This window comes from Ascaphus truei, chromosome 4 (genome assembly GCF_040206685.1).
Source record: "Ascaphus truei isolate aAscTru1 chromosome 4, aAscTru1.hap1, whole genome shotgun sequence".
Taxonomy (NCBI): domain Eukaryota; kingdom Metazoa; phylum Chordata; class Amphibia; order Anura; family Ascaphidae; genus Ascaphus; species Ascaphus truei.
In genome coordinates, this window is record NC_134486.1 from 50,528,523 (window position 1) to 50,554,495 (window position 25,973).

Consider the following 25,973-nt stretch of genomic DNA (forward strand, 5'->3'; position numbering starts at 1 on the left):
CATTCCTTGGACATTGGTCAACTCCAACTAAAGTGAAATCAAAGCATTCACATTCCTTCTTTTTTTTTTTTTTTTTGTCTTCCAAAGAAATAATATACTCTAATGGAGAGATTTCAAAACCTTCACTTGCTAATACACAATGCCAGCACTCCTTTGTACTCTTTGAAAATACATACATGTAGATAGATGTCTGAAGTTCACATTGTGAAAAATGCTCTGTATAATGTATGGAAGGCATGGGGATACTGTTAGAGATACCGTCTTTTTTTCAGTCTTCCATATCGTATGTAATATAGTAGTAAGACGTGTGTGCTGAAATGAATGTGTGAGTGGCCGTACCCCTGACATTTGACTCTGTCATTCCTAGCACCAAACTGAGATTTGTCTGTCTCCACCCCTTAGCCTCTTCCTCTCTCTTGCTTTTTTTTGTTGCTTGAACAGCACAGAAGAAACAGGCAGGTTTGCAGTATCTTGAGCGTTTTTTTTTTTTTTGTGGCAACACAGAAGTGCTTTGTGGTAGGCCATCTGGGTTGGGAGGATTTCCTCAGAATTCAAAGTATGACGTCTGATACAGAGGGCTGGGATTAACACTGAAGCTCTCTGGAGGTAGAAAGGAAAAGTTGACCAAATTGATTTTAAGAGTTGTAAAATAGGTGCAAGAATGGAAGACGGCTCGCCTGACCTCACATCTGTTTGTTATTCCTCTACATTTGGGAACTTCTGCAATGGTAACCTATATATGTGTGTGTGATTTATATATTTATATATTTCCAACCCCCAATACACAGAATGTAAATAAATACATCTGCAGTGTGTAGCGGTGTAAAGGCAATGCATGTCTGAGAGTCCAGTTTCTGACTGAGTGGGAAATGTGATATAAAGAAGCATGTTTACAAGAGAGAAAATGCTTGCTGTTCGCCAATACAGTTAACAAGCCATTAAATAAGAAATTGTACTAATGTGCCAGTAAACATTAGTGCTGTCAAAATAGGAATGCGTCACACTTCTACCAAATGTGCAAAAAATCGCGAAGGGCAGTTACGTTTTCTGAATTAGTCACAGCAAATACTTTTGCATGTTTGCTTGGTATTAATGTACACTTTAAGTGCTCAGTATAGAATTGTGTTCCTGTAATTTTGAGGTTTATTTTGCATCTAAAGTGAACTTTTTTCTCTACGATATTTTCATCTTTGAAGCAATCAAGTATTAACACAAATAGAGCATGCCAAACAAATAGTACTTATGCATTCAAACTAGGCACTTCGCATCTAAATATAAAATAATTAGGCGTATTTGAATGTAGCGCATTGTCTGCTTTTACTTGTATGTGACCGTGGAAACATTCAGCCAAATTTCCCTGATTTTAAAATAATTGATTTTCCTGTAAGATATTTTGTGGGCGGCAATGTCCTTTTAATGGACCAACCGATCAATCGTACAAGGTTATTTAGTTTAACCTGCTTTGAAACTCTAGGTGTTTGTCTCATAACTTACAGTAAATCAGTCATAAATGTGACAAACTGTGCTACATGACTATTTTAGATACATAAATTTAGTTGTGCTGAAACATTACCTATAAACAAGCCTGCAAGACCGTTGCAGTTTAATGTATCAGCAATACCTTGGCATGGTTTCAAATTCTCTAAGCAGCAGTATAATTACATATTTTGTTGTAATACGTGAGCCCTTTGCATGAAATCCCTCTTAATAATCCACTTATCACAACTGTAATATAGGTTTGTTAGAATATAAATGTGATGTTTAACATTCTTTTGTTGTACTTTGCATGTATATCTGAAAAAATAAGTGTTTAATGATTTTTGTACTACTTGAATTCGTTTTTCTTCTCTTACCCAAGTATAAAATACACGTTGGAATTCTGCTTGGTTGAAATACTACATTGGTATTATTGAGTTCCCTAAAAGTTTGTGTTAAACAAAATATTCTGTGATGTATTTTCAATGTATCCCCATTGCTTTTATATCTATTGTTAAATGGAATCTACTTCTAAAAAAAAAAAATGTGTTCGGTGTCCTATCTCTGAAAAAATTATATTCAGCAGTATATACAAATTCTTCCACTAGAAACCACCCACCAAAAAGTAAAATGCCAAGAGCTCCTTCCCAAACATTCAATAAAAAGATTCTGTTTGCTGCTGATGGTTTGAGCTTAGGTGCTTAAGTTCAGTATACTAGGTCTACCAATGGGCCATCATTTTAAGATTTGTCTACTTAACACATACTTAACCAGTTGGCATAGCCTTTATGATCTATTAGACCAATTGCTTAGTTAGGTTTTTATTGCCCTCAAAACATTGCCTTGTTTGGTGTTCTCAAGGACTGTACTTGATTTGAGAAATACCCCTACCACCACCTCTATGGTCTCTGGGCCATGACATCAGGGGCCATGCCCGAGACATCAGGAGAATATCTTTCATACATTATAGATGTGGTCAAATTGGAAGAGAGCGGCCAGCAAAAAGTTAAAGTAGATAATAAAATAAGGTGGTTGCCAGCATGGCAAAATTAACCAATGTGGGTCTCTGTCATCTGTGGGAAATGGCACTGTTGTAGTTATGGATTATAGAGCATAGAAAACCAGCTCCAAGCAAATTTGACGCCGCAAACTTAAGTTCTGCACCATATTCGTTTGACTTCCTTATTGACCATGCAATACTCGGATGCATTTATGCTTTAAATTAGGTATTTCATATGAGGAAGCCTACACTTTGCATTATTTTTTAGCACACACAATCAATGTCATATTTTGGGTGACCTGGAGGGAAAAGCTCATCTGCTATGTCACACGTTCAGAAAATGTGTGGATTGTTTTTGTCTTTTAAGATGGACTTTCCAGTCTTTAAACTTTTTATCATATCTCTGAAAATCAAATCCCTAAAACTTAATGAATATAATAAATACTGTGCTAGTTTGCTAGTTTCTCACATATGGCTGAGAAATGAAGGTACTGTATCAGAGACTTGGAACCTGCAACTGGGAAGGCACAGTTGATGATTTTTTTTTTTTTTTTTTATACTTTTAAATATTACAATTGCAGACATTGATCATAGTGTAACCAGAATGAATAAGAAAACTAAAGGCACCTTGTACCCCAATATTGTGATGTTGTGTATCTTCATCTTTGAGATGTTTGTTTACCTCTTTTTTACTTGATGTATGTTAAACTTAACCCCTTGAGTGCCAGGGGGTCCTGCACTCTGCAGCAATCTGTTTGCTTGCCCCTAGGAGCCTTGTAGGGCTATTTTTGTTTGACATGGCATTCACGTTTTTTTGACTTTCATAACTCGCCCCTTCTGTTTCTCAACCACCTCAGAAGTAGCAATCGAAACAAACATTATCAATACAATCTGTGAACATTAGATCCGCTTCCCAAATAAAAAAAATATACACATTTATGTAAGACGCAGGGAAGAAAATGATTGTATAATGATAATCCATACATTTACACATTATGCATACACAATTGTAATTTTCTAAATTTTCATAGGTTCCATAAGTAATTGAAATAATGTATTTTAATAAAATGTCTAGAATTATTCGAGTATGTACTATGAACAGAACCTTTTACATGTAGCCTGCTAAGGTATTGGTATGATGAGCATTTTCAATGTACAAATGTTTTATGAGCAGTCACAGACAGCCGGATAGGCCAACTGAAGGTACAGGAAATATTTTTGGGCAGTAGTAAATGATTTGGTTATGACTACACAAAAAGTCTTGTGCTCTAACACATTGGGTGGTTTTTTAAGCACCATGCTGTACAGTCAAATAAAAATGTATTGAAGTATTTGCTGGAAAATGTGTCAATAGTTCTGCGTACTTGTTTAAGATTCATGCATAAAATTTGCAGATGTGAATGAGTCACAGTCACCAAACTGCTGCAGCCAACCTCCCGCTTCGTAAAATGTTGCACATGCAGAAGGCGCGGCTCAGTGAGTAAAGACACTGACACCGAGCTTGAAGCAGGGGAACCTGGTTCAATTCCCTTCGGCAAGTCTCTTTATCTCCCTCCGCCTCAGGCACCAAAAACATAAATTGTGAGCTCATCTGGGCCACGACTGTGTCTGTAGAAATTCCTACAGTATGTTCTGCTTACCGCACACTGTACTGTAATTGTGGAGCACTTGGAGACTTATTGGGAGAAAGGTGCTATTTGAAATAAAGTTGTTAAATTAATTGGCTGATGTATTTACAAATTCATGGTACGTGCCAGCAAGTGCAATAGTGCTTTTTCATGCACAGTTAATGCCATTACAATGGCGTGTGCTCCCGCTAGCGCATTGTGTCCTTCCTGCTGCAATTCACCAGTAGGAGCAATAACAAGCTCACTAACACTACAGGTTTATCAGCTATTTTCCCAGTCCGGGTTGCTCGATGAAATACAGATTGAAAGGTGAATGCCTTCAAATAATATTTTTTTTTTCAAGAATTTGTGATCCATTTATTTTTATGTGTTATAAGCATATGGTGTGTAAAATCTGTAATAGGTTTATTTTTACATTTTTTTTTTTTTTTTAAACCGTGTTACTAAATTTAACACACATTGCTTTATCACACGTTGCTTTATTTTCTCTGTTGCGTTAATTGTTTTGTTAGCTTTGTTATAGAACTAGCAAAAATGTTAAGTTGTTCATGAGTTTTTTTGGCTTTTTAATCCATTACAGTACTTAATGGTTCATCTAGCATAGCTGGAGCTTTTAACTTGATTTAGAGTATTCTGCTTTGCATGCCTCACATTTACATTTTTTCTGTTTCACTTTCCTTCGTTTCTCAATTCTTACTTCTTGGGGATTTGAACATTTGCTAGACTGCTGTATTCCACACACGACTTGACATGGACTTTGAGTTACAATGTAACGTACCGTGTGCTAAAAAATGCATGTTCGCACAGTCGCTGATTTCTCTTATCATTAATCTTGGGCAAGAAATGAATGTATTACGTACACTAACCTATATAGAAATTCATTTGTCAAAAGTAAACATACTGGCTAACGGATCTAAAAAAAAATATTTTGAACAATTCAATTTTGAAGGCAACAGCTTTACGATTCCCTTTCTCTCTAGCACAGAGGAGCAAAGGGGACCCGGGAGCTTCACTTTCTAACCCCAGTTTGCCAATGAAGATCTTTTCTAGTCTTTTTTTCTTTTTTTTGTGTGTGCCAAAATGTATTTTCCTGGTTTGCAAAAGTTGAGAATGAGGACTTTGCTTACATAATTGCACACCTTTCCTTGCTTTAGAAATCTTTTTCCTGTGGGGTATGTATGTGAATAAGTAGCATGATTGGTGTCACTTTGTGTTTGGCTCTGTGGCCTTCTGTCTTGCCGTTTCAGTGTTCTTTGAATTCAGGATGTATGCTGTGCCATTGATTCTGCAGATAAAGGAAGAACGTGGGTGGCTGTTGGCATGATAGTCATCTCAGAAAGTAAATTTTCGAACTCGCCTTGACAGTTTATTATGATTTAAAAAGATAAGCAAGAGTAATTTATTGCAACACACAGCTCTTTCAAAAGCCACAGTCGCACACGGCTTTCTATTCTCCCATTTGCTGAAGAAACTGTGTCAAAGTGACTGGAGAGAAATACACACACACATACATGTGCTTACAATAGGTTACATATCCGCTCTTGATGTTTTTATTTGTTTTTTTACAAGCCTAAACTGTGTAATTATAACAAACTTACAACTTGCATTTAGACAATGTCTTTTGATCAAGCTGTTAAATGTTGCTGGCAGGAATCCCGTCTTAGTCTATTAATGTAGTAAAACTAATACAGGCATACCCCGCATTAACATACGCAATGGGACCGGAGCATGTATGTAAAGCGAAAATGTACTTAAAGTGAAGCACTACCTTTTTCCCACTTATCGATGCATGTACTGTACTGCAATCATCATATCCGTGCATAACTGATGTAAATAACGCATTTGTAACAGGCTCTATAGTCTCCCCGCTTGCGCACAGCTTCGGTACAGGTAGGAAGCTGGTATTGCTGTTCAGGACGTGCTGACAGGCGCATGCGTGAGCTGCCGTTTTCCTATTGAGCGATATATACTTACTCGCGAGTGTACTTAAAGTGAGTGTCCTTAAACCGAGGTATGCCTGTATATCTATATACATCTCGGGTGCCTAACATTTCACCCTTGGCGCCTGTGCAGTAATGGCTGACCTGTCAATCACCGTTGCAGTCCCCAGAGACATCAAAGCTGAATCTGGCAGCTGAGATCGGCAGTGGTTGTAATTGACAGGTCAAGTCATCGCTGCACAGCTCCGTGAGAGGGGGATCATCATAATTGTAGCGCAGGAGGCAGAGGCTGCGTGAGGGCTGGAGGTGGAGCTAATCAGAGATCAGAGCTCTCCTGTACTGTGCCTGTCCCTGCTCTCAATGCACACAGATAGGGGGGGAGTGTGTGTGTGTGTGTGTGTGTCAGCCTGCCGCCCCACCTCCCGGCGCTGAACAAAATGCTAGCTCCTAAAAAACATTCTCGCTGGCTTGTAATTATTTTATATTTTTGTCAACCTGTGTTTCTGTGCTTGTTTTGTTTGAGTGTGTCTATGCTATCTATCCACACATGCATAAAAACACACACACTTTAATTAATATATAAATCCTCTTTCGTCTGCTTGCTGTGTTGCTGCTGGTAGTTAATATAAAAAAAAGAGAACTTTTTGTTAATAGCTGGGTCATTTTTTGTTTTTATTTACCATTGCGCTCAGCACTTAATATACTATTAAATACAATCGCAATTAATTTCGGGCCTGGAAAGTTTACAGGCTTATTTTAGTGCAGTGAGAAAAGTAGTTTACCAATAATTGTTATGCTCGAGTTGGATCTTGAGGCCAGAGTCTTAGCCACCAGAGAATGTGTGTAGTGTTTTTTTTGTGTGCTTCTCCGCTTGCATTTTAACCCATTTGTTGCTAGGTAAGCTTTGAACATGTTGCGTTGTAGATGGTTGCAGGCCACACAACAGAATTCCTTGAAGGTCTGTGAAATATTTTATCTATAACACTTCAGTTTATAGAGCATATGTATTTAAGGAATGTTTTCATCTGTACTTATTTATTTATTTATTTATTTATTTATAAAATATTTTACCAGGAAGTAATACATTGAGAGTTACCTCTCGTTTTCAAGTATGTCCTGGGCACAGAGTAAAACAAATAATACATGGTTACAAATACAGTTACATAAATGAACAAGGTATACATTTATATACAAGACATTGCATGCACAGTTAAAGAAAATATATATTATGAGCTTATGAAACAGTTACAGACCAGATTAAAGTGTGAGACAGCCTTAGATTTGAAAGAACTTAAGCTGGTGGTGGATGTGAGAGTCTCTGGTAGGTTGTTCCAGTTTTGGGGTGCACGGAAGGAGAAGGAGGAACGTCCGGATACTTTGTTGAGTCTTGGGACCATGAATAGTCTTTTGGAGTCTGATCTCAGGTGATAGGTACTGCATGTGGTAGGGGTGAGGAGCTTGTTCAGGTAGCTGGGTAGCTTGCCCAGAAAGTATTTGAGGGTGAGACAGGAAAGGTGAACTTTGCGCCTAGACTCTAGTGATGACCAATCTAGTTCTTTGAGCATTTCGCAGTGATGTGTGTTGTAGTTGCATTGGAGAACAAAACGACAAATTGAATTGTAGAGGGTGTCAAGTTTGCTAAGGTGGGTTTGAGGAGCCGAGCCATATACTATGTCTCCATAGTCAATAATTGGCATTAGCATCTGCTGTGCAATGTACGGTGCCATCCTGAATATTTCTCGCCCAGACACATTGTTACTGCGGTGTTGCAACAGGAGATCTCATTTTAAAGTTTATTGGATCAAGAGAATCTTTGTTATCTGTCGTAATCAAATTACCCTTTACAGATAATAGAGGCTAAAGTACCATTTTTGTACATGTTGGAATGAGCATCTCGACCAGTAAGGGCAACTGCTTCACAATCCTATGTAGGCGGTGCATTTTACTATTAAGATTTATAATCTGTGTAATGCTAAAAGTTCTGAGTTTCTATGTCCATTGGAGTGGAAAACAAAAGTACAACGATAGTATGTAGTGTGTAAGAGGAGTTCACAATGGGAAGTTCAACTTACGACTAATAGTAGTGCTATTTTTAATGGCCTATAACGAGTGATTGGTGGTAAAACAAGATAATCACTAAACAATCTTGCTCAGCGTTGCGCCTTTTTAAACTTTTAAGAAAGACATGTGCTTGTTTTCTTCAAGACGGCTTGTTTAATCGATCTATTCAGTTGGTAACTTTGTTTTTGAAGGGGGACTGCATCTTTCTTTACCCCATAGGTTTTTGCTTGTTTTACCCAACGTTTGTTTAGTCCGGTATTGTAACATTGTAATGAGATTGATCTAAGTATTTTTCAAAAATGTATAAAACATGCAGAAAGAACAAAGAAGTAATCTATCTTTGATCCAGGTAACTTTAGCTTACCCTGCGTACGATGATTATTGATTTGAGCAACCAAAGAAGAAAGCACTGTGTGCTACACTGTCAGTAGATTGTTTGGTGAAGGTAATATACAAATTAACTTTTAATTCATAAATCTAAAATAAATGCCAAAGTAGAAATGTAAGTGCAATTCATAATTAATCAATAGATCAATCAAAATATATATATGTGCAGGAATAAAAAGTGTGACCATGATCAGGAACAATAGCTATAGGGAAGGCAATATCCCTAGTAAGTGAGATAGTTGGTGGTAGATTGTGGTATCCTTTTTAGCCGTCGCGCTCCAAAAAAAATTCATTTGTCTCCTGTATTATCGGTCACTCCGTAGCGCTTGAGCGCGCGCACTATGTGCGTCTTCTTTGGAATACATTAGTTTGTTTCGGCGTCGGTGCAAAGCGTTGTGTGCACGCACGCCACCACTATAATCGCGGCCATAGTGTGTAGGTAAAAGTTGTCTTTAGACTGTTTGGTATACAGCCTCAGATAATTGTGTGCCTGAAATAAGCCCTGATAGGATCATGAGAGGGGGAGAGGGGGAGAGGGGGGGGGGGGTGCAGAAACTGTCCCTTCTAAGCTCATCTAATGAGACTGTATACTAAAAGATTAGTAGGCTCAGCGCACTCACTTGAAACTTGCTCCGTTGGCCGTGGTACCAACCGAGGCTGAAAGTGCAGTGTCTGTTAGTTCCTGATTTGCACACACTGATGCCTGTGACTGTACTACCAATTAGCTGAGGGAGAAGAGCTTCTTTTATGTTATGATTTTGATTTGAAACATATGTTGGGGATAATTAAAATGGCCACTGTTTTAATTTGTTAATAATAAGGGTTCAGAATCCATTTTTTTTTGTATTAATATTATTTCATATTATATATCATATTATTTTTGTGTTATCTGGTGTTTTGTCATTTGTTTTTCAAAAATTAGGCTTTTGGATAGTAATGTGTAGCTATCCAGCATTCCCCAAGTTCTAAAAATGGACGAAAAGGAGGCTGAGAGCTTTCACTGTATTTCATATCCAATAATTGGTGCTCATTGGGATTGCATCTTTAAAGTAATTTACCAAACCCCCTTCTCTTAGTTCTTTTCCGTCTCAAAGACAAAACGCTTTTTCTTACTACTAATAAATGGGATATAAAGGTTAACAAAACAGTTTGATCTTCCTTTTTTCCCAATTTTTAAACTGAGCGTGTGAATGTCCCACAGGAAAATCAAATAAAAGACTTGAAACAATGGATATAACAAGGGAATACATCTGTTAGTCTTACTGACTTGTGAGGCATTTACATGCCAAGTGCAGAAACTGCTGTTGTGCCTGTTTAAACAGTGACTTTTTTAGAACAATATTTTTCTTGTAATGAGAAACTCAATCCCACATGATTAGTTTGAATTCGAAATCACAATGATGTCTTTGACGGCGGAGTACTGCAACTAGTAATATGTTGACATTGTGTCTCAGTTTTTTTTTTTTTTTTTATATGTATTTCCCGAATGAATTACCAATAATAGTGTTCTTATACCTGCCACAACCTAAATAATTAAAATAGCCTTTTAATCTTGAGTAACATTATTTAAGTGACACGTCAAGGAAAAAAAAGCATAATTCACATCAGCCTACTCAAAACTTGATAAGATGCAGATACACTTTGTACTGCTTTGCTACCCAGTAAAGCTCTGGATTGGTGGTGAGGAGGGTCCAACAATCTGCTCAACAGAGGAGACAGAAGAATTAATCAAAGCTCACCACGCACAGGAAAATGGCGCACGGCTTGAGAGCTGCCAGTCACCAGAATTACTATTGGACCACAATAATCAATCTGTTTCTGCACACATTCTTCCAGTTTCGGGGTTGAGTTTGTATTTCACCTACAAGTTATTATTAGCTGTGAGATATTAGATATATACAAGTTGCCATATTGCCTGTATTGTTAAACGTGCCAATTTAATTAAAAGTCACAAAGGGAGGCGATCTGTTGGATCAACACCTAAGTGAGCAGACGCCTGTAAAAACTACAAAGGAAGCTGACTTTTGTAGTGGAATTAAACATAGGAAGTCTCCATATACGGCAATGCTCTTATCTTGACGATCTTTTTCTCAGTGCTTTGTTTAGTTTTCTGTGGATCTTGGTTTAATTTTTTCTATGGAGACATGGAGCATATATTGGAACAAGAAAACTTTGAAGTGGAGAAGTGGTAAAAGAATACTGCCACAATATTATTTGTTTTGGGCCTGTTCTATTTGCCTTATGGTTTGGATATCCTGTAAGTTTAGCATTAGATGTATATATGAGGCTTTATTTGATTTTGTGGTATGTGAGAGAGCTTTGGCATTGCACAGAGGAGGAAAGTAGCAACAACTTAAAAAAAAATAAAGTGTACAAAGTGGGTAGAGGCATGTTGGTTATCCTCAAGGGGGGAGGAGGGGAAAAAGCAGGACAGCCATTTTGCTAAAGTGATGACATTGGAGTTTCCATTAAAGTGCAGTTTACCAATGATCAGGGACTCGTACAGTAATTCTGATTGAACTCAGAGTTTTTAACTTTAGAATTTTTATTGGCAATTTTTATGCTCCATATAGGTTACATAGTAGATGAAGTTGAAAAAAGACATCCATCCATCAAGTTCAACCTATACTAAATTTAGACAACAGATACGTTATCTTATATCTATACTTGCTTATTGATCCAGAGGAAGGCAAACAAAAAAAACTAGAGTCATGTCATATCCAATATCTCATAAGGGGGAAAATAAATTCCTTCCTGACTCCAAGAATTGGCAATCGGACTATTCCCTGGATCAACATTCTTCCCATGTTTACTTATTTGGTATATCCCTGTATAACTTTCCTTTCTAAAAAGATCTCCAACCTTTTTTTTTAACACATTTATTGTATCTGCAATCACAGTCTCCATGGGTAATAAATTCCATGTTTTAACTGCACTAACTGTAAAGAACCCTTTCCTTTGTTGCTGGTGACATTTCCTTTCCTCCAACCTAAAGGGATGCCCCTGAGTCCTTTGTACTGCCCTTAGGATGAATAGTTCTTTTGAAAGCTCCCTGTACTGTTCCCGAAATATATTTATTTATAGTTATCATATCCCCTCTTAGCATATCCTTCTCCATCAAGTACTCCCTCAATTTATCCCCATTTAATTTGTAAGTTGCCTGTTTATTATTGCTTCGAAAATGCATAACCTTACATTTATCTGTATTAAACCTCATCTGCCATTTACCTGACCAAGTTTTCAGTCTCTCCAAGTCCTTCTGGAGAGAAATTACATCCTGCTCTGATTCTATTACCTTACACAATTTAGTATCATCAGCAAAGATGGAGACTTTGCTTTCGATGCCACCCTCAAGGTCATTAATAAACAACTTTAAAAAGCAGGCGTCCCAGTACCGATCCCCGAGGTAGTCCACTCACAACTTTAGCCCAACCTGAAAATGTTCCATTTATGGAAACCCTCTGTTGTGTAGCCTTCAACCAGTTTTCAATCCAGGTGCATATTTTTTTACTGAGTATAAGTTGCTTTATTTTGTACACCAACCTCTTGTGTGGAATCATGTCAAAGGCCTTTGCAAAATCGAATTAGACCACATCAACTGCATTACCCTGGTCTAAATTCCTACTTCCCTCCTCAAAGAAACAAATGAGGTTAGTTTGGCATGATCTATCTTTCATAAATCCATGTTGACTATTACTAATAATTTTGTTTTCCATTAGGTATTCCTGAATATTATACCGTATTAAACCTTCTAGTTGTTTCCCCACTATTGAAGTCAGACTTACAGGTCTGTAATTCCCCTGTTGTGATCTAGCTCCCTTTTTAAATATAGGCACCACATCTGCTTTACACCAATCTTCTGGTACTGAGCCTGTGGAAATTTAGTCCTTGAATATTAAATGTAAGGGATTGGCTATTACTGAACATAACTCTTTGAGGACTCTTGGATGTATGCCATCGGGGCCAGGTGCCTTATTTACGTTAAATTTATCAAGCTGTCTATGAACTTCTTCTTCAGTTAACCAATTGTTCATTAATATGGAGGTTGTGGCTTCCTCCTGCGGCACTACAATTGAAATTGATTCTTCCCTGGTAAACACAGAGGCAAAGAATTTGTTTAAAACCAATGCTTTTCCCTTCTCTCAAATAATCTGCCTGCCCATCTAACACTGAAAGGGTCCTATATTTTCTTTTCTCATTTTTTTGTTATTAAGGTATTTGAATAACTTTTTAGGGTTGATCTAGCTTTGTATTGCAATTCTTTTTTCATTATCCATTTTTGCTAATTTGGTTGCCCTTTTGCAATTTTTGTTACATTCCTTATAATTCTGATACAATGCCTCCATCCCTTGTGACTTAAAGAATCTAAACGCCTGCCTCTTCTTGTCCATTTCCTCCCCTACCTGTGTATTTAGCCACATTGGTTTCAACTTATTTCTTTTATACTTATTACCCAAGGGTATTCAATGTTCCAGGACTTGAATATTTGTTATTACTTCTACATTGTTTGATATTACCAAATCCAGTATTGCCCCTCTCCTGGTTGGTTCCTCAATAATTTTAGTCCTATAATTGTCTTTAAGCACCCCCAAAAACCTTTTGTTGTAATGCTAATCTCATTGCCCCAGTCAGTATCTGGATAATTAAAATCACCCATTATGCAAACATGACCTAGTTTTGATGTTTTCTCCATTTGCAAAAGTATTTTAGCTTCCTCAATCTCACAGATATTTGTTGGTTTCTAGCATATCCCTACAAACATTTTCTTTATACTTTTACCTCCACAGCTAATTTCTATCCACAATCTCTACATTTTCTTCATTCCCTTCATAAACATCTTCCCTTATAATAGGTTTTAGATCCGGTTTAACATATAAACATACTCCACCTCCGCTTCTATTTGTTCAATCCTTGCGAAAAAGGGAATAACCCTCTAAATTAACTGCCCAGTCATGAGTTTCATCCCACCATGTTTCAGTAATGCCCATGATATCATACTGGTCCCTTGTAGCCATTTTATCTGTCAGGCTTCTTGCAAGCATGCATTAAAAAAAAAATTCAGCCTGTACTATTATCTTATCTGCCTTTCTGCGCCAACTTGGGTTAGTCTTTAGAAGTTTTCTAGTATTATCTGTATTTACTATGAGTGTCTCGCTGCTTGTCAAAACTCGCACTTGCCCCTATTCTACCTCCATAACCCCTTGTTTCCTCATCTATTCTATTTAGTTCGTTATCTGTTTCATTCCCCTCCCCCCCCCCTAGTTTAAAATCTCGCCAACATTTTTAGCTTTCTCCTTCCTAGCACAAAAGATCCTTCTTCATTGAGGTGCAATCCATCCCTAGAATAAAGATGGCACCTCTCAGAAAAGGAGTCCCAGTGCTCTAAAAACCCACCCTCCTTCCTACACCACTTTCTTAGCCATGCATTAACCTCCCTAATCTCTGACTGTCTCCCTGCGGTAGCGCATGGCACTGGTATTATTTAGGTCCTTGTCTTAAACTTTTGGCCTAGATCCCTGAAATCATTTTTTAGGACCCTCCATCTTTCTCTAACATTGTCATTGGTGCCAACATGTACCAAGACTGCCGGGTCACTCCCAGGCCCTCCCAACAATCTGTCTACCCGATCCACAATGTGCCGAACCCGAGCACCCAGGAGGCAACAAACTGTTAGTTTCATGCGGTCAGGGCAACAGATTGCCCTATCCACCGTCCTAATAATGTCCCCCTATCACCACAATCTTTCTTAGTATCTGAGCATCATGAGTCCCTTCTGTCCTGGAGGAACTATTCCCCTGGCTGCTAGAGGAATCAGTCTCCCCCAGCCTTGCAATTTCTGCCCTGACACTCCCAATATCTTCACTCAGCATGGCAAATCTATTGGGATGGGTCAGCTCAGAACTGGCCTGCTTCTCCCTATTATATTCTCCCCTATTCTCCTTCTAACTGTTACCTAGCTACCTACCTGCTCCTCACTAACAGCGCCCCCATCTGCACCACTTGTCGAAGCAAGGGCCTGCTCAGTGAGCATTAAACCCCTTTCAAGATTGTCAATGTCCCTCAATATTGCAAGTTTTCCCTTCTGATCAGCAATCTCTGACTCTAAAGAGACCACCCGCTCAAACTTCTCACAGCTGTATGTCCTTGTAACAGCTGCTCCAAGTGCACATAGATGTGGCAAGACGTGCATTGAGTGGCATTTTCAATCCTTCTCATTGTAGCAACCATGAAGTTTATAAGTATTAACAATAAACTGTACTTCAATATACTATGCCTTGTTTAACCCCTTCCTTGTTCAAACTGCTTCTAGTTCCAACTGCACAACCAGCACTTGAAATCAACGTGTCACGCAGATCAGGACACACAAGCAAGACAAGAGTTCGTTTTTTTATTTTTTTTTCATGCAATTGAGTGAAAAATTGCAACAACTTTGAAAATATTCTTACAATTTTAGGGGAAGATTTAAATTTAGTGGACTATCCAGTGATGGATAAACTAGTAGATATGAGGAAAACTATGAGAACAATTACACGTACACAATCGTAGCAAGCTCAAAACCCCTGTGTATGTGTGTGTGTACACCGGTATCCAATTTGCGCTCTGAACCAAACAGGGAAATATGTAATAACCCAGCAATCGGAAATAAAATAAAAGTACCGTCAAAATGAGATAAAATGAAAATATAGCCCAAATAAATTAAAAAAAAAAAGTATGTTTAGTAAGTCAAAGTACAGTCTCTGAAGAGGTATAAAATGTGTAGTAATGAGGTAGTCCTGGAAAAATTCCCCAACATCCTGAATGCGCAGTATCACTAAAAAAAAATAGAGCACACGAAACAACTAGTGCAGATCCTTTTATTCCAAATCTGGCATGATTATAAATATATGCAAATGCACTCACATATTCACATCTTTATTTGGCCAGCAGCTGGACCTGCGTAGACGAGCCATGCTGAGTGCACCCTGTCTCCCTGGTGCCTGCAAGCTGCTTCATTCTGGGAGACCATGTCCCTTTCGGAGAGTGTGTCTGATTGCATTGACCGTCATTGACCCTGCCCTATGCGATTCTTGGTTCTAGATCACTTCCTCAGGGTCTTCAAAAAGATACTTTTTGGAATAAAATTGTTTACACAGAGTGGTTTCTGTGTGCTCTTCTATTTCTTTTATGATATATTAATTTGTCTTTATTGGTGCGCTACTGGGAAAGTGACCTCAAATATACAGGCGTAAACATAGAAGCCCGAATGCACATCCAATGTGGCAAATTATTTAGTTCATACTATGTTTTTTGTTTTTGCACTGTATACATGTCATACATCCCATACCTTTGGCTATATTATTGTTTTTTTTCCTCTTTTCTCAATGCAGTAGAAAAAATACAAGACGCAGTATAATATTGGTAGTGTAGGATAGGGTCACCTTGATGTGGTTGCAGCCTTGAAATATTCAGCCCAAAGACTTGAACAAAATGACCGATACTTAGGAGTAGAAAAAACAGATTGTTAATTAATGAAATAATTTGTCACATTTGCACTTCTTTGTTCACTGCCGAAAATATGAGAAACCAAAAACGTTGTATTAAAAGCGGGTATTTCTTAATTCAAACATATCTAAAATGTGTTGATCCCTGGCGAATCTTGCATAATACCGCCTATCAAGTTCCAAGGCTGCAATGTTTAGGATTAATTATATATTGATTTATCCATAAACACACAGATACCCAACAAGCTCTGAGAAACCCCAAACATTACCACATATTTTATATATGTGTATATGTATATAAGTGTCAAAAGGCGTGCTAGTGGGCGTGGCTAAATGTATACAACAAACAGATGCCCAAATCTACTTCTAATGCGACAAAAATACACAGTGGAATACCTATATATTCTCTTGAATGGGGTCATTTAGTTTAACCCTTTGGCCAAAGCGTCTTAAGCCTGCTGCCACTTGAAGGCATGACCGTTGGCAGGTCCTCACACTCCCTGAGTTAAAAATTCTTAATTTACCTGTATAATTACAGGAAGAATGATCTGCATTGGATCTGTCAAAATGGCAGCTGGCAAGACGCTTTGGCCAAAGGGTTAAACTAAATTACCCTTTTTCAAGAGAAAATATAGGTATTGCTCTGTGTATTTTTGTCACATTAGAAGTAGCTTTGGGCATCTGTGTTTATTTTTTGTTGTATTTATTTATCCATCCCTCTTTGTGAACGTCTCCTGAACTAAATTGAAATAACTGGATTGAAAACTGGTTAAAGGACAGACAACAGAGGGTTGTCATAAATTGAACTTTTTTTGGGGGGGGGGGGGGGGCTAAAGTCGTGAGTGGAGTACCTCAGTGACCCCTGCTTTTTAACTTGTTTATTAATGACCTTGAGGTTGGGATCGAGAGCAAAGTCTCCATATTTGCTGATGATACTAAATTGTGTAAGGTAATAGAATCAGAGCAGGATGTAATTTCTCTTCAGAAGGACTTGGAGAGACTGGAAACGTGGGCAGGTAAATGGCAGATGAGGTTTAATACAGATAAATGTAAGGTTATGCATTTGGGATGCAAGAATAAAAAGGCAACTTACAAATTAAGATATATTGGGGAATCCTTGATGGAGAAGGATTTAGGAGTGCTTGTAGACAGCAGGCTTAGCAATAGTGCCCAAAGTCATGCAGTAGCTGCAAAGGCAAACAAGATCTTATCTTGCATCAAACAGACAATGGATGGAAGAGAAGTAAACACAATTATGCCCCTTTACAAAGCATTAGTAAGACCACACCTTGAATATAGAGTACAATTTTGGGCACCAATCCTAAGAAAAGACATTATGGAACTAGAGAGAGTGCAGAGAAGAGCCACCAAATTAAAAAAGGGGATGGACAATCTAACTTATTAGGAGAGGCTAGCTAAATTAGATTTATTTACATTAGAAAACAGGCGTCTAAGAGGGGATATGATAACTATATACAAATATATTCGGGGACAATAAAAGGAGCTTTCAAAAGAACTATTCATCCCACGGGCAGTACAAAGGACTCTGGGCCATCCCTTAAGGTTGGAGGAAAGGAGATTTCACCAGCAACAAAGGAAAGGGTTCTTTACAGTAAGGGCAGTTAAAATGTGGAATTCATTACCCATGGATACTGTGATGGCAGATACAATAGATTTGTTAAAAAAAAAGGTTGGACATATTTTTAGACGGGAAAGGGATATACCAAATAAGTATACATGGGACGGATGTTGATCCAGGGACTAATCCGATTGCCAATTCTTGGAGTCAGGAAGGAATTTATTTTTCCCCTTATGAGATATCATTGGATGATATGACACTGGGGTTTTTTGTTTGCCTTCCTCTGGATCAATAAGTAAGTATAGATATAGGATAAAGTATCTGTTGTCTAAATTTAGCATAGGTTGAACTTGATGGACCTATGTCTTTTTTCAACCTCATCTACTATGTAACTACTATGTACCTATGTAAATAATGGCTGTGGTATTTTCAGACCACGTTTCTACTGTATTTCCATACATACATAATCAATTATCGGAAGCAAATAACTATTGAATCAATTAAAGAATGTAAGATGCACCAAAAACAACATCTATTGCTGATCAAGTTAATTTATTTTACTGTTCCCTTTCCAGTAAAGATCAGATAGACAAAAATAAAAGGGAATCTTTATTTTGAAGTCATTGCAAAGTAAAATTCCACAGGTCTCATTGGAAGGGGGTAATGCAGTGGATATGGTCTACTTTTTAGATACGGTGCTACACAAGAGCTTAGTGTAAAAAATAAAGGTTCTTAAAAAGCACAGCTCTTTAACGAAGCATATGGGTAGTTCTGCAGTTGATACTACACACCTCATACATAGAGACTGGCTTCTTGCAGACACACTTACCAGAACACCCTCCTACCATCTCTGTACATTCGTCCTACTTGCCACTTAGATTGTAAGCTCTGCAGGAGAGGGACTCCTTTTCCTAATAGTTTTAGGTCTTGGGCGTTTATACTACTGTGATGCATATATATTGGGCGTTTATACTACTGTGATGTGTATATATGTACAAAGATGGTACTATATATATAAAGACATACATACGCATGCGTTACCATGAGGCCTAGTGAGCCTGAAAATTCTGCGATAATTTTTTGTACATAGTTTTGTGGTTATTTTGTCTGTTTACATAGTTTATTTTTCCAGTTCATTTGTTCTTTGTTTGCCACACACCGTGAATATAACTGTGTGGGAATAAAAGTTTTGTTCACAACTTCTCTCTTGGTAATTACTGTTATAATATGTACAGCTGACACATTATTAGATACCCGTACTTAATACAGTCAAGATTATATGCCATATTTGGTCAGACAAGCATATCCTACATTCAATGTAATCACTAAAAACCATAGCATAGTTTATTACATGTACTTAATAACGCATTATCATATGCATCTCTTGATGTGTTTCAAACATTTATATGATTCATAATATATCTTTGGATGACACGTAATGAAAGGGTTAAATCCTATACTCTGTACAATCATTTGGGTACCAATTGAGACCTGCTTTTTTTGCTTGTAGACTATTCCCAGAAATAACGCTATGATGATCATCGACTGGATGTGGGTCAGGGCAGGTTTTGGTGTGACATAATTATTGTATAGTTATTTCCATGCACCAACATTAACAGAGGTTTTTGGATATGCGATGTTAGGTTAAGGGCACATAAGCAAGCATATGATTTGCAGATGAGTAAACCAGTCATCCGTTACATTTTGCAATACGATATTTCTCTGGATAACGCAAGAGCATTGTAAAGCTAATCACCTTTGTGGATAGACATTACAACTATGAATATGTTAAATGGGGGTAACGTCATGATAAACATTTAATGTACCTTTGAGATCTCCTCTTGCCCTATCCAAAGCTGTTCTTGTTTTTAAGATATGATGCTTCATTCAGGAGATTTGAGTTTTAAATATTGTCCGAGAGGTTAACATTTCTGCCCAGAGCTCATTGCCATATACAGTACAGGTTTCTCTAGTAACCTCAAACTAAACAGATTAAGAGAATCCTGTTTTTTAGTAATACAAAAGCATTAGAAAAAAAGTGCAGTACATACTCAGAGGGCAAGACACTTAACCTTGTATTAGTTAAACTTGTATATAGTAGGTTACTGGAAGGAATGCTGCTTCAAGCTAAGATTTTTACGAACCTTATGGCCAACAGGTTGATCTTTAGAGATGATTTCCAATGAGATCTTTTTCAAGCAGGACATGTAAAGACTTTCCACCTCTAATATCAGGGAAATTGCAGCAGTAAAACTATTTTATTCAAATATCAGAAACCATAAATGAAATGCTGGGACAGATACTAAGCCAACTGACACAACTTTTATACTGTTTGGATGCGGCTAGAGCTTTGGACATGATCCGTTTGAATCACTTTTTTGACACGTTAGAAACGAAATTGTTATTAATGTGTCCAGACTTAAAGAGTTTATTTTATATACTAAGGCTTTGGTCCCGCTGCGGCCGGCGGCGAGCGCGGCCACGGACCACCAGCTGCTTGCCTCTGTTCTTGAGGTCCCCGCTGGCTCCTTCCGGCGTGGCTGACTGCGTGCTGTGACGTGTCAGCCAGCCGGAGCTACAAGGAGCTTGTGATTTCGGCGAGTGCTGCGTCACGTGGCATGCAAGGGAACCAATCACAGATTGGATCCCAGCAGTCAATCCAATTTCTCCCCCGCTCCGATCCCCCCCACCCCTGCTCCGATCCCTCCGTTCCATTCACCCTCCAGTTCCGATTTCCACCCTCTGATTCCCTCCCTGCTCCGATTCCCCCCTCCCTTCCATTCACCCCCCTGCTCCGATTTCCCCCCTCTGCTCCGATCCCCCTTCCGATTCCCCTCCTGCTCTGATCCCCCTCCGATTCACCCCCCCCGGTGTGTGTGTGTGTATGTGTGTGTGTGTGTGTGTGTGTGTGTGCCTGTGTATGTGAGGGGGCGGAGGGTTCCATGGGGCTGAGGGGCGGCTGCAGTGCTGCGCTGTGGGGCGGTCCCACCACCTCACATCATGGCCGCGCCCCCCCACCCGTTTTGGACACGCCCCCCTGCGCCGGAAAAATTCACTGCAGATCGCGGTGCAATGAATTGCACGCGCCGCCGGCAAGCAAGGCGGCCGTGCGGGCGCGTGCAGTGGGGCCTTAGCCCTAAGCCTTCAGCTTCTTTGATTTTCAATGGTAGTTTATCTGAAATCTTGCTTTTTGCGTAAGGGGGACCAGATAGGGTTGCCCGCTCTCTCTACTGTTTTGTCCTAACCTTAGAACCTTTGTTCAAACAATCGAGGAGAAAAGCCTGGGAATTCTGATTAAAAAACAAATACTTAATTTTGCATTGTTTGCGTATTGTGATTTGTGTACTAGAGTTCAGATTTGTGTAATAGGACAATTGAACTAATTTGGGCACTGTATCTAGGTACAGGATATTATAATAAATGAAAACCTGAGCTGCAGAGGGGAGGGCATTCCCTTTTGTGAAGGCCAAGGGTAGTTTTAGGCATAATCTTGCTGGTTGAGGTTTCCCATTTATAAGCTAAACGTAATAAATAAAATAATGAATAAATTGCAATAATTTTAATCTTTCTCTTTGTCTTATAAAAATAATGTAATTACAGTTATTGTGCAAAGATATTATAGATCACCTAAACTATGTGCCAAATATCAGACCAATATACAGCTTAAAGCTGCAGTTCAGTCAATATCCTGCATGTGTGTTTTTTTTAATAAATCAGTTGTGTAGTAAGAAAAAATACTTTTAGCATTTTCTGTTTTTAAAAAAACAACTTTGAAAGACCAATTTTCTTGTATTCTATTTTAACAGCCATTTGCTAAGGCACAGCCCCTTCATGTCCTGTCACAAGCTCTGGCACACCCCTTTGTCAGCCCTGCCCTCCCTCTAGCACATGTCAGTGCAGGAGTGCTCATGAATATTCATGAGCTTCCACTGCCAGTCAAGCAGATTATAAACAAATGCCAGCTTTTAATATGTCACCAAATTTCGACCTATCAATACATGGAAAACGAATTGACCTGCAGCTATACTGTTCTTTAGCAAATTAGAGATTGCCCACATGAAACTATTGAAGTAAAAAAATAAATGCAAAAAAAAAAAAAAAGACTGAACTGCAGCTTTAAATGCCCTAAATGTTTGGGAGAACACAGATATTGAGCACGTGCTATGGAGCTGTGGTAAGATAAAAAAAAAAAAAAAGGTTTGCTATATATATATATATATATATATATATATATATATATCTCTCAAACCTTTTTTTTATCTTACCACAGCTCCATAGCACGTGCTCAATATCTGTGTTCTCCCAAACATTTAGATCTGTTTGGTTGTAGCAGTATTATTACTTGTAGACCATTTTCCCAAAAATAATATTGCAACTGTTCGATGTCAATTTTAATGGAAAGGTATTCTTGGTATTCGGTTAAGCAAAAGCCCTCCTACAAATAAAACAGGTCATTATTTGGAGTTATGACAACAGAAAGTATTAATGCAATGCTTGATAATGATGGTGGGTAACATGCATCTCTAAATTGGGTTCTCTGATGAGAAAAACGATTGTTACAGCCTTTTCGAGTGCTTAATGGCGTCTATTAAAACAAATCGGGGATTCGTGCAAGCAGTTTCAGAAACGGTCTATCTGATGATTATTAACATAGGGGTATTTGTACTTCAAAGTTGAGGGGTTTTCGCTTGTTTTCTGAGATTGACACTTATTATGTGATCTTTATTAGTTTAATTTTCTGTTACCAGTTTTAATATATATCACAATAGCCTAAACCAAATTTATCATCTTTTTGAAAATCTCTGTTTTATATTTGGAAAAAGAAAATCCAATAACATTTGCAAAATATTTTTATTAAAATAATGTAAGATTGATTTATAGACCTTGTCCAATTACCACCTAAAAGAATGAGTATTTTCATACCTAGCCTGACTCATTCTGCTAGTCTCTTAAGCTCTCATTGTACATGCAGATAACATATACAAAAAAATATATGTAAATTTAGCATTCACTGGCAAATTAATTGTGTTTATTGCATTTTTTATAGTTCTTTTTAGAAACTTGTAAGATGTTACTTATCCCACTATTTCTATTTTAATTTGTGCTGCCATAATGTATTTGCATTAAAAAAAATTAAGGATTTGAATTGTACTGCAAATATGAGAATGCTTCTGAGAATTCAATTAGATTAATATATATTCACACCTACATTTTAGCCAGTATTTCACCTTTTTTTTTGTCAAATATGTTATGCAGCCTTTGTTTAAAAAAAAAAACAAAAAAAACTGAATTAAGCTTATTAAAACACTATATAATTTATTACTCAAGCAGCATGAAACATTAAGTCATCATAACAATATCTTTGCAGTGAATAAATTGCCAGTAAGTGTTGGGGCATGTCTGCCTCAGACACCTTCTTTCATTGTTGCATTCTTTGCTTTTAAACTTCAAATGGGGTTTTTTGTGTCTGTGAGAATGAGTTATGTCTGCACAAGTCTTGTGGTCACAGTCATTGGTGTAAAGTTTTAAGAACAATGAGGCAGATTGAATGTAATTGTACGTCCTTATAGAAGAGATGCAGTGAGAGCAGCCAGTGAGTAGTAGTTTTTCTTTTTTTTTTTTTTTTTAAAGAAATCATTGGGCGTCACAGCAAAATATTTTTTGAAGCCAAACGTGTTTAATGATACTGAGTGTGGGTGTTCTCTCTCCCATCTTCCCCTTCCCTCTATTTAATCAGCAGGTATAAATAAAGCACAGGTAATTGTAGTAGTCATTCGGAGATTGTGTGTGTGTTAGGCTGAGGACCCGCTGCGGTCGGCGGCGCGCGCAGGCCACCAGCCCCTTACCTCCTGTCTGGTTGTCCCCGCTGCCTCCTTCCGACGTGGCTCACTACGTGCTGTGACGCGTCAGCCGGCCGGAGCTACAAGGCTCTGGTGATCAGAAGTGCTGACGCGTCACGTGATACGCGGGGGAGCTGTCTGGAGCTACGGGAGGGAGGCAGCTTGGGAGGGAAGTCTGAGTGCTGGGGCTCTGTGATGTGAAGTGCTCTTCCGTCTTGTATCTGGCGGGGGGGGGGAGGTGATGTGTGTGTTAGGTTTTATAAAGGTGGTCTCTTACAAGTTAGAAGGGGAGCCTTTTGATTGGCGCGGGACGAGGGGCCTTAGACTTAGGGGTGGAGTGGCCAGCAGAGGGCAAGGGGGGAAGTTACCACGAATGTTGGGACAATGTTCGAATAGGAGATAACCACTTCTAGTTGTTTCAATTTGTATGCTACCTTTAGTACTATCATCTTGTTGTTTTCCTATTTTCTGGTCACTAATTCCACCCAAGAACTACTATCATTTTCATACTGTAGAACACCATGAACTGCAACAAATGATCACTTATCCATGACCTGGGCTCCTTCTAGAGCTTTAAACTAAATGTTTACAAAAATGTTGTGTGTTGGCATGAATTTGCGAGAACCCATGCCAGTCACAAAATTAAATGTCATAATTTTGATAAAGTCCTCATTATTTTGTTCAATTAATTTAGTTCTTTGTTATGCAATAATGTTGCATGCATGGGTATACATATATACACGCACATTTATATGGGGAGAAAAGAAGAGAAGCAAGCGCATGCTACATAGCGTGAAAAAGTATGTGCCATTTATGAACACAGATGAAACCTTAAGAATAGGCATAGTCGCAAGGCTAGTAAGAATATGCGCACTTTGAGAGAAAAATCTCACGGTAAGCACATCGGCAGCCATTCCCGGTCATGTCGTTGTTAAAGGGAGTTCTTTTAACTGAATCACAAAGGCTTGCAGCGTCCGCTTGGAAAGTATAAATGTCTGCAGCAATGGATAGTCCAAGAACAGAGTCACTCGCGCTGTCCCCCGGCATTTAATGTAAATGCCTTGGAGGATAGCGCTTGACCTCTGTTTGATTATATATGCCGTGAAATGGCAAATAATTGTAGATGAAAAACTGGTTTTAGTTTGGCTTTCAGGAGTCATTGTTGAGCCAGCACACACAAGAAAATTGATGCAGAAGCTGTAATTCCTCTTACCTCTGAAGGATCGTTTTGGCCGTGCTACGTCTCTACTAATCTATGTCTAAGTGGCCAAACAGATTTTTGGATTCCTTGCAGCATTTTTTCTTTTTAGTCCATCTCGTATTCAAGCCAAATGATTTACCATGAAATATTTCTTGGCAGTAATGATCTAGTGATGATTGCGAGCAAAATAACTCCATCTGAAACATAAAATAAAACTGTCCCTACATTCCCTCAATCCTCGTCATTTAATTTAAAAGCACCTTTTCATATTTCCTTCTATACTGTACTGTGCACTACATTTGTTTGGGAATAAAAGACACATCTCATTGAGAGATATTTGAAAGAATTGGGTGTATGTAAAGTTTGATATAAACTGACTTCTTATACATTGGTGTCTTGAAAGATTGGATAGATTTGCTTTTGCACATTGTTTCCACCGGTTTGTTCAAATTTTGTGTTTTAATTTGTCAATCCTATTGTAATCGAACATCTTTTATTTATTCTTTTTAATAGATGATAGCATTTCTGCTGCAAGTACCTCTGACGTGCAGGACCGTCTATCAGCTTTGGAACTCCGAGTGCAGCAGCAAGAGGATGAAATCACAGTGCTTAAGGCAGCCTTGGCTGATGTGCTTAGACGTCTGGCAATTTCTGAAGATCAAGTGGCCACAGTAAGGAGAACAGCACCCAGCAAAGGTAAATCTTTTCCGCACTAGAATTCTGCACAAACTGGGACCTGTCAATAGAATACGAGCAAACTTTTTGCATGCTTTGTTTAGTATATGCAGTTTATCATAAATACATGGATAAGTTCCAATTTTACAAAATACCATTTATGTAAAATTATTCCACTGGGGACTCGAGCAGAGCTAAATCTCGGTCGTTATGCATGGAAAGAATATCTGCTTTGTTCAACCATTTAGTTATTCACATTGACTTTTTGAAGGGCTTTTTGCCCTCACCAGGAACTACAGTAAGTGATGCATTATGTAAGTTGAATAATATATTGAGGCTGATAAAGGAACAATTGCCATACTGATGCAGCCAGTTGTAACTCAAAGCTGCCACAACGCTTGCTGGTGAAACGCGAACCAAAGTGGTGCGTTCGTGGCAAAGAGCTTGACAGGGGGGGAATGGCCCATCAGAATTATCACAGCAGGGGTCCCTGCTTCTGAATGGGACTTCCGCTGTTTGAATCTTAGTTAGGCCTCGGGTATTGTGCCTCGGGCCGCGCTGATCCGCGCTCCTGCTCTGCCTCGCCTGCTCAAACTGGAGATTTTTGTGTCCTGGCAGGCGAGGCAGTGAGCGCGCTTTGGGGCGGGGCGTGGCGGGAGGCGGGGCTAGTCCCTCGCTCCCATTGAATGTGAGCGGTCACGTGAC

At 38.6% G+C, this 25,973-nt stretch overlaps 1 protein-coding gene across 6 annotated transcripts in view; it reads left to right on the plus strand.

The window, feature by feature from the left end:
* Positions 1-25,973, plus strand: part of EML4 (EMAP like 4) — a 189,560-nt gene that overhangs the window by 100,353 nt on the left and 63,234 nt on the right. For 5 of the 6 annotated variants that reach the window (XM_075595750.1, XM_075595744.1, XM_075595745.1 and 2 more), the window contains exon 2: positions 25,107-25,289. In XM_075595750.1, coding sequence (XP_075451865.1) covers positions 25,107-25,289 — 183 coding nt within the window. Of the gene's footprint in view, positions 1-459; positions 729-25,106; positions 25,290-25,973 lie in introns of those variants that run through there. The other variant, XM_075595747.1, reaches the window with a different exon arrangement.